At 36.9% G+C, this 9,305-nt stretch overlaps 1 protein-coding gene across 1 annotated transcript in view; it reads right to left on the bottom strand.

Annotated features, from left to right (window-relative positions):
- Positions 1 to 460: 460 nt before the first annotated feature.
- The window catches only part of fbxl17 (F-box and leucine-rich repeat protein 17), a 509,283-nt gene continuing 500,438 nt past the window's right edge, over positions 461 to 9,305 (bottom strand). Inside the window, 1 exon segment of the mRNA XM_052020204.1 lies at positions 461 to 6,059. Within this exon segment, the coding sequence (XP_051876164.1) occupies positions 5,922 to 6,059 (138 nt within the window). The 3' untranslated portion in view covers positions 461 to 5,921.

The raw sequence follows: 9,305 nt of genomic DNA, 5'->3' as shown, positions 1-9,305 counted from the left end.
GCCATCTCAGGTGGGGGCATAAGGTCATTTGGCACAGTTTCAAAAAAGGCTTTGCTCAGTGTCCTCGCCAACACTTACCCCTCAACAACATCACCAGAACAGACCACCTTCCCATTATACACTGTTTTTAGAAGTTTGTTGAGCACAATTTGGTTCCTGTTTCCAATATTATACAGTGAATACATTTTAGAAATACTTCACTGGCTTTCACAAACCATTTTAAGACTGAACTTATTGAAGGTGTTATATAAATGCAAGTTCTGAGAAGAATGGGAGATCCACTAAATTACCCCTAATGATTTATACATTTTTGATACAATAAATGGCAAACCTGATGATTACAGACCAATGAGTGGTTAGTTTAAAAAGTGAAATAAACACATGAATACAAAATTGCAACAATATTGAACTGAAGATGTTTTTGGAAATGGTATTTATTGGACAGTTGTCATGTAACAAATTGATAAGTAATTACTAACATTTCTTTTCTCGTCTGGTTTGACTGAATTTACAAGATATAGTTTATATTCATTGACCATCTCTCTAGCAAAATAAATCAAATTTATAAACTGTAGGAAAAATCCATATATAAGAAAATGTCCCAAGTCATTTGGAAATTCTACTTTTTCTGAGAACCAAAGCAAGCAAGAAATAAAAGGCGAGATGGCTAATCAAGCATTCCTTCCACAAACCACATACGACAGATTCTATTATAAATAACACCAAACCCAATTAGCCCCATGAATAAAAGTTCTGTAAATTTTCCCTTCCCCAAAAAGAGTAAACTAAATGAAACTTTGGAGTATCAACCATTGCACCCTACATCATTTATTCTCATCCAGTTGTCATGACATTCAGTTGTCACAGAACAGGAGTCATCTTATCCCATTAATCTTCGTTGACAGTACTCATCATTATAATTCTCAATCTCATTCCAAACCGGATACTTAAACAGCTCTTTTTTTTTAAGTAAAAAGCCTGAACAATACTTCATCATTTGACAATCTAGTTCAGATATCCCACTAATTGGATAGGAAATCCTTCTAATCTCAAATACTGCTGAAGGCTTTGTTAAAATGATTTGGATGTGAATAAAATTTCTTATAAACTAAATGAAGTGTCTCAATAAGCAATATCCATCAGCCATGCAACATAATGGTTTTTATTGAGTCACTTGGAAATTGTGTTTGCATCTTGAAGATCAGGGAAAGGCTCCTTATCAGTTTCCCTATTTATGCAAGACACAACCATAACCCTGCAAATGTCAACAGAAATAATAAAGTGGGAGGAGAAGAAATAATAACACAAACCACAATAAAAAACTGAACTTTTTTTCAGCAGACCCAGATATGTAAATTCAGATAGGACAGCAGAAAATGCATTTCGATTGTGTTTTCTGTGCCAACATAACCATTTTGAATGTTAAAAGATTTTTTTTCACATGCATTTTTCTTTAGTCACACTTCTTTCTTTGTCCTTCAAAGTGTGCAGATTTAAGGTTATCTACAGAACTTCCCAAGGTCCCAAAGTTGGACTTTGTTTTTATTACTATTCAAAAAATGAATGAAATCATGGCATATTCAAATTCACAAATGGGGAAGAAATTTAGTGTGCATGTGTGTGTTTGTTCGAGAGTGGGGGAGATGGGAGCTTGCTACACTTTCTACCTTAAGGACTTCCATATTCACTGTCTCACAGAGATCTGTTAATTATTCCCATCGTTTCCCCTGAGCTCCAGTTACTTCAGCTACAGGAAAAGTCCACTTGCATCCCATGGTGTTGGCATTTCAGTTTGACTTGAGCCAATCAGACCCAAAGTTAAAACCTCACTGGTTGAATGGTTGTAGTCTCACAGCCTGAACAAAACCAAGAAATTACACTTATTGGGAAAGATTAAAGAGAGGGGTGACTTATAGAGCTTTGCAAAATGATAAAGTAACACCAGAAAATCTTGGAGCTCCACAGCTGATCAGGCAGCGTATATGGTAAAAGAAACAGAATCAAACTTTAAGCATAAGTAGAAAAAGTTAGAAATCAAACATGTTTTATGCTGCAGGAAAAAGGAGATGGGGTGGAGATAACAAAGGGAATTTCTGTGACAGGATAGAGACTAACTGACACATAGTGGTGCTGAGAGAGGGTGGTGAATGCTTATTAATCATAGATGATCAGTGTGGAGATAAATGAAAGAGAACTGAGCAAGTAATTGTGAAATACAGAACACTGAAGTTGCTGGAAAGTTGAAATAAAAGAGAATACTGGAAGTACTCAGCAGGTCTGGCAGCACCTTTGGAGAGATAAGATGGAATACAGGTTACAGATGGGTGACCTCTTGTCAGAACAGCCAGTTTTGATACAAGTTGGAAACATTGGTCAATGAAATTGTTAATTAAGTATCAAGTCCTGAGAGCTGTAGTGTGCCTACTCAGAAAATGAGATATTGTTCTTGAGCTTTTTCTGTGATTTTTCTGACTTTGGCCTCTTTCATTGCTCTGACAGTGGGAATGGAATGGGGATTTAAAATAACATGCCGTTGGAAGCTCAGGGCCACCTTTGCAATGAATCATTATTTTGACTGGAAGAAATGTTTGAGTCCCTGGATTGCGGACTTCTTCCCACCATCCGGGGATCCAACACTCATCCCAGGTGAAGCACCCATTCACGCTTGCCTCTTTCAATTTAGGATATGACATTTAATTGTTATGTCGTCTCTTCTGTATTGGAGAAATCAAACACAGATTGGGTGACCACCTTACAGAACACCTCTATTCTGTCTGCATGAGTGACCCCAAGCTTTCAATTGACTCTAATTACCATTCTTGAATCCATTTCCACTTTGACCACTCTGTCTTTGGCCTCCTACATTGTTTCAACAAAGCACAATGTAAGCTCAAGGAACAGTATCTCATTTTCCAACTAGACACCTTACAGTCCTCAGGATTCACCATACAATTCAACAAATTCAGATAACCAGCATTTCCAGTTGCATCAAATTTGGCCAGTTCTATAAGCTTAACTCTGCTTTCTCTCCCTCTCTCTACAGATGCTGCCTGATCTGTTGAGTTTTTTCCAGAATTGTCTCATTTCAGATTTCCAGCATCTTCAGTGATTTGTATTTCATATTTCCAACATGTTTCCTTTGCTCTATCTCCCCTGCTCACATTCTCCTCCCTCTGTCTTAAAACCTCTAGATCTCTAGACAGATTTAAAAAGCCTTCACTACCTTCTGTCAGTCAGTATTACCACCTCTTGTGTCACTGAGTCTTTTCTGGTCTCAACCCCATTGCAGAGTTTTCCTTTGATTGCTCTAACTCCCCACCGCTTCTCGGCATCTTGAAGCATTTTTTTAAAAATATTTTCTAGTTCTGATCGTCAAGGATGTGATCTCTGCTCCTTTCTCCACAAATGCTACTGATCTGTTTTTTCTACTTTTATTTCAAATTTTCAGCATTTGCAGCTTTTAGCTTGTCAATTAGAAATTAAGCTCTTTAAAATTATGAGTGGATTGGGCGGGTAAGGTGGAGAGAATGCTTCTAAGCGGATGAAAGCAAACATTGGGCCATAAATACAAAATAGTTACTAATAAATCAATAGGGGCATAATGAGATATTTATTGAACAGAGAATGCATAGGATGTGGAATGAGCTAAGTCAGGAAGTAGTTGAAATAAATAGGTTAGGTGCTTTGAAAAGGACACGGTGTATGAGAAGAAAGGTAGCATACGTGCTTAAAGCGTGTGATGGGATAGACAAGGGTGAAGATGTGCTTAAAGGAGAACTTGTTGGGCCCAATAGCATGTTTCTGTGCTTTATATTTTTTTTTGTGAGAGAGTTTACTGGGTCCAAGTGTCTCTGAACTAACTCACAGTCCCACTTTCCTGCCAAAAATATGAGTTGTTTATCTGATAGTGCATGAGGTCTCTCACTATACCAGGAAGAACAGGAACAGCAGCAAGCTGAGGACAACCTACATTGTGAGATTCCCTGCAAGCAATAAGGTTTGATGCAAAGGCCAGGTCATTTTATGACGATTCAGAATGGAAGGATGCCCGAGAGTATTTGATCAGGAAGTATTCCCTGTTGTTCTTATCCCTGAAACAGCAGCTTTTGCCAATTGAACTGAATATGTGTAAAGTTGGTTGTTGTGTAATCTAGGCAAAGCATTAGCCACACTTCAAACCTCTTTCACAGAAAATTCTGTTTTGTTGGTACAATCCCCAAATTAAATCATTCACATTAACTGTGAACTCCAAAATTCTCAGACACGTTTGAAGAAAGAATTAAACAAAAAGATTCAATACTGGGAAATGGCTGAATCTTACATAAAATACGAGACAAGTCTGTGAGACCTGAGAAAATCAATCTAATCAAAAATTGACAAACTTATTTCGCATGAATGTTGAGGATCTGAGGCATGACCCACAGAAACTTCCAGTCAGATGCACCATGCAGCTATTGTCAGTTATCTTAATTTGCTCAATTTCTGTATGGACTCTCAAAGGCTGCATTTACCAACATCACTTAAGTTGTCTTTTCTTTCTCCCTGATACCTCCTTCCCACTTTTAGCTCAAAGAACTTTGAAGCAGATCGTTTAACTGGCCTGTTCAATTTATATTTCATAACTATTGCATATATTTAAAACACACATACATTAATAAACACACATTCTTTTTTAGGTTCCTATGTTTTCCTGTAAAACTGTTTATCTCCATTGAACCTTTTACATTTAAAGAAACATAGATTTACACACTGCACACTACCCTCCTTCCTTAACATCTGATGATATAAGTAATTCAAAAGCTATTAAGACATAATTAATCATCATATGAAAGCAAAAAAAGAACTGTGTACTTATTCTATATTGATCTCTTTGGTCAAAACTGGACAAAATGCAGCTTATTGTTTTTTGAATTTGTGACACAGCATATGTGTCGTCTTTTTCACAGGATATGTTCATTTAATGCCAAGTCTTAACACAGTAATACAGTGTTATTTTGTCAATTTTAATTATTATCTTTCAGGACACTTTCTCATATTAATTAATAAAGTGTTCAGGCATGATATTTACAACAATTGTATAACTGGCAAAAATTAGTTTTATTTAGATTTTCATGTTATAAAATTTATGTCCTACATAAGCTAGTTCTGAACAATTGTATATGTGAAATAGAACATAAAAACAGTAATAAAAGTACATCAAACATTATTGTACCTGCTGGCTACAGTTAAGTCTGGATTTAGGGGAAAAACACTCCATTGATTCTTCTACCTACAGTGAAATCATTGTTATTCTTTATCATCAGTAGTAAATTGATTATTTCAAGGATGAAGGAAGCTTAATAAAATGGAATTCAGATTTTTAACCAAGCTTATTAATAAATGAGATGTAATCTTAACAGAGATTAACTAAGAGAGGAATTGTTAAACAAGACCATAACCAGATGAAATTAGCAGATTATAGTCATATTTGAAAATTCCCATTACTTCCATTTGGGGCTCAGATGTAGCAATGAGCAGAAAGTATGCTGTGGAAGAGACATACCTTTTACTTTAAACTTGCTGCATATACATTTCAGTAGATTTGATAACAGCTGTTTCAAGGGCAAAAAGACAACTGGCATCAAATAATTCCTAAAATAAAATGACTCGGGCTAGAAAAAATACCTACTCCCAATTATTATTTTTCTTTAAAAATAAACTCCTTCCATGGATACCTAAAAATCCATGATTTCAATCTTCAAAGGGCAAAGATTGTCAAAACAGGAACAGAAAATGGAAATGTACTGTCTTTTTGTGGCTATTAATTCAGTTCGACACAGCTTATTATTAGTGATGGTCTCTTGCAACCACCCTTTACTGTATTTAAGAATTTGAGACTTACAAGAACCACACAATGAGTTTACACAAAATTATTAACAGCATTATGATGCTGTTGATGTATTAGGAATCCATCCCATCTGATAGGCTCGTTCCAGTGTCCGCTTACAGTCTTGCATTACAGTGCTAAAGGTGATATGTGGGTACTCTTGAACTAGACGTTCTACCGTATCTTCATTCACCTGTAAAACAGATTTCAAGACAGAAAAATATTAAAGTCTTGCTTTTCCCTCATGTTTCACCTCTGCTCTTGCTGTGATACAGATCTGCAAGCAATGGTAGCTTGAAGGTATCTCATCCGGTGGTCATTCTTCAGTTACAAACCAGGCACTGACTGTGTGGAGCTACTTTAGTGCATGACCAAAGCCCAGTCTGCTCTTACCCACATCAGATATTTGCATGTGTATGTTTTCCATTGGGGGTCACTGGATAGAAAGTAGTATTTAAGATCTTGGCTGATTAACTCTTTTGTAGCATGTGAACATTAAAACTCATATCTTTGCTACAACTCTGCCCAAAATTAGCTTGGTATTTTAACCAATGTGACGAAGCAGCAAATTTACAATCTTGACAGGCGTGTAAAGAGGGAAGAATGACTTAAAATTGTTTATAAATTCCGTGTGGCCAAACAGAGAATATTCAAATCTCAGTGGAAGGAAGCTTGTTGAGACATTTATATTAATAACGTTTTTGCAATAGCTTGACGCCAAGTACTTATTCACTGAATTCAAATCCTCAGAATGTCACTGTGGGCTCTGAACACTTAGATCTTTAGAATATTAGTTCTTTGAATTCTAGTCTGCACTGAACTTCTCCAATAACTTAAGCTTGACATTAACAAACTCAATATTAGGTTTTAGACAATTCAACAGTTACCCATGTATTTTCTATATCACATTTAATGTTTGCCTGCCTATTAGCATATAATTTTATAGTCAAGACATCAACCTATTTACACTATTTAAAATAACTGACAATTATTAACGTTGATGCATAATTTGCAGCCTGCACGCTGGAGATGCCAAACAATTTACTGTTCATTGAAACTGAACTATTTTAACAACTCAATTTACAAAGTCTAAAATAGTCTTGCCAATGTCATTAAAGCAGAGTTCTTAACATTTTTAAAATATAACAACTAATTTTTTACAAAATTATACCACGTATGGAGTTGTTTAAGCTGAATAGCCTCATACCCGTAATATAAATTATACTTTTAAAAGGAGGCTGTTATAGAGGTGCCCATAAATCATTTCCCAAATCCCAGGGCGGGATGGTTTTACCACCTATACTTATCTTTACTAACTCTCTGACAAAGTCTCACTCACAGAATTACACATTATAGACAAAGTCCACCATTATAATCCCTGGGCATTCCGTGTCCCACAAGTGCGAGAGACCCACCCAAGGTGGGAGCAAGTGCCATACATGCAGGAGGTTGTAGACCTGGAAGTTCTCAACATTGACTCCAGGGCCCATGAAGTCACATAACATCAGGTCAAATATGGGCAAGGAAGCCACCTCCTGATTAGCACCCTCAGATGATGAATTAGTGCTCCTCTATGTTTAACCACCCTTGGAAGAAGCACGGAAAGTATCAAAGTTACAGAATGTACTCTGGGTGGGGGACTCCAATCCCACTGCCAAATGTGGCTTTATAGCACATTGACCGAGCTGGCTGAGTCCTGGTGGACAGATGGTTTTACTGTCATTAGTGAGTGATCCAACACACAGAATAAACCAACTTGACTTTAATCTCACTAATCCAGCTGTGGCATATGCTTCTGTCCACAACAGTATCAGTAGAAACGACCATCCTGTAGTCCTTTGTATGGGAATGGGATAGCTCTATGTGAACCAGTGTAGACTTGATGGTCTGAAATGATGTTCTTCTATAGCATAAGGAAATATGGAAGTAATTATGCTAGGATCAGACTGCAGCTTGAATATTGTGTCCAGTTACTCAAACACAAGTCAGAATGGAGAGCACTTGAAGCAGTTCAGAGAACAGACATGAGACTGATTCCTAGTGTGCAGCTTGACATTGGAGTGAGTAAGCAGCTTGAATCTGTCTGCTTTGAAAAGAGCTGACAACAGCCCACAGACATATAAAACAATAATAATGAGTAAGGTGCTTCACAACAGAGGTAATCACAAGAAGGAATCTGACTGATGATGGAAAAGATTAAAAAGTGTGAATAAAAAAGACAAAAAGATGGGTTTACTAATCTAATTTTAGGTGGCATGAGAAGCAGAGTTTAGAAAGGGCGTTCCAGAGGGAAGGATATTAATGTCCAAATTTTCGAACACCCAAGATGGGCCAAAAGGAGCGGTGATATTCAACATTCAGAATTAGAGGACCTAAGGATATAGCAATGGAGGAACGTGGATGGGGGAAACAATGCCATGAAAGGATTTAAAGGGAATGATCAATTTAAACTAAATTGGAGTACAAGGTATTGCAGATTAGTGAGGAGTGGGAATTACTGCGGAGGAAGATATACTTTAGATACACTGGAATCTCTGGAAGCTCTAGAATAAAAGACTAACATAGGTGGCATGTAAGTAATTGTTAGAGGTGACAAAAATGTAGATAACAATTTCAATGGCAAGGAAGCCCAAGACATCAAAGTAAATAGTTGCATTGTTGGCTGGAATGTGGAGGTCAAAGCTCAGCTCAGAGTCAAACAGGGAACCGAAGTTTAAAATAGCCTGGCTCACACTGTCAGAGTGGCCAAGGAAACTAACTAATCAGCTGTGAAGGTCAGAGTTAATATTAAGGTTTGATGACAAAATGACTTAGGCCTTAGAAACAGGAGTAGGCTATTTAGTCTGTTCTAACAGTCTTTTATATCATCTGTGATGTGTATCTCAACTGTGATTCATATCCTTTGAAATGTTACTGAACAATCCATCAATCTGAGCTTCGAACACTTCAGCTGCTCCAGCCTCCATAGCATCAATATGTTTCCTGATCCCTTTTTTGAACAGCCTGCTCTGATTTTAAAATCATGCCCCAGTTACTTCCATAAGAAGAACTAACTATTTTCCCATTATAAGAATTAACTTGTCTGTACCTATTTATCATTTCAAATATATCAATCAGAGTACCTCTTAGCAATCTAAGCTCCAGGAAATAGAAGCCAAGTTTATGTAGCCTGTCATCATCATTTTACCCTTTAAGGTCTGGTATCACTTTGATGAATCCATCCTATACTCCCTCCGAGGCAAATAAATCCTTCCTGAGTCACAGTGCCCCAAGCAAAACAATGTTATCCAATAAAGATCTGACCAAAGCTTGGTCCAAATGAAACATAATATTGGTCCTCCTGATTTATGATGCAAAGTATTTGTTACTCATTAATAATGATGTGAGATGGACAGGCTGGTGATGGGACATCAGAAGATAGAATGGAAAGATAAGACAG

This window comes from Pristis pectinata, chromosome 7 (assembly GCF_009764475.1).
Source record: "Pristis pectinata isolate sPriPec2 chromosome 7, sPriPec2.1.pri, whole genome shotgun sequence".
NCBI lineage: Eukaryota > Metazoa > Chordata > Chondrichthyes > Rhinopristiformes > Pristidae > Pristis > Pristis pectinata.
This window is presented reverse-complemented; position numbering and strand designations above follow the sequence as displayed.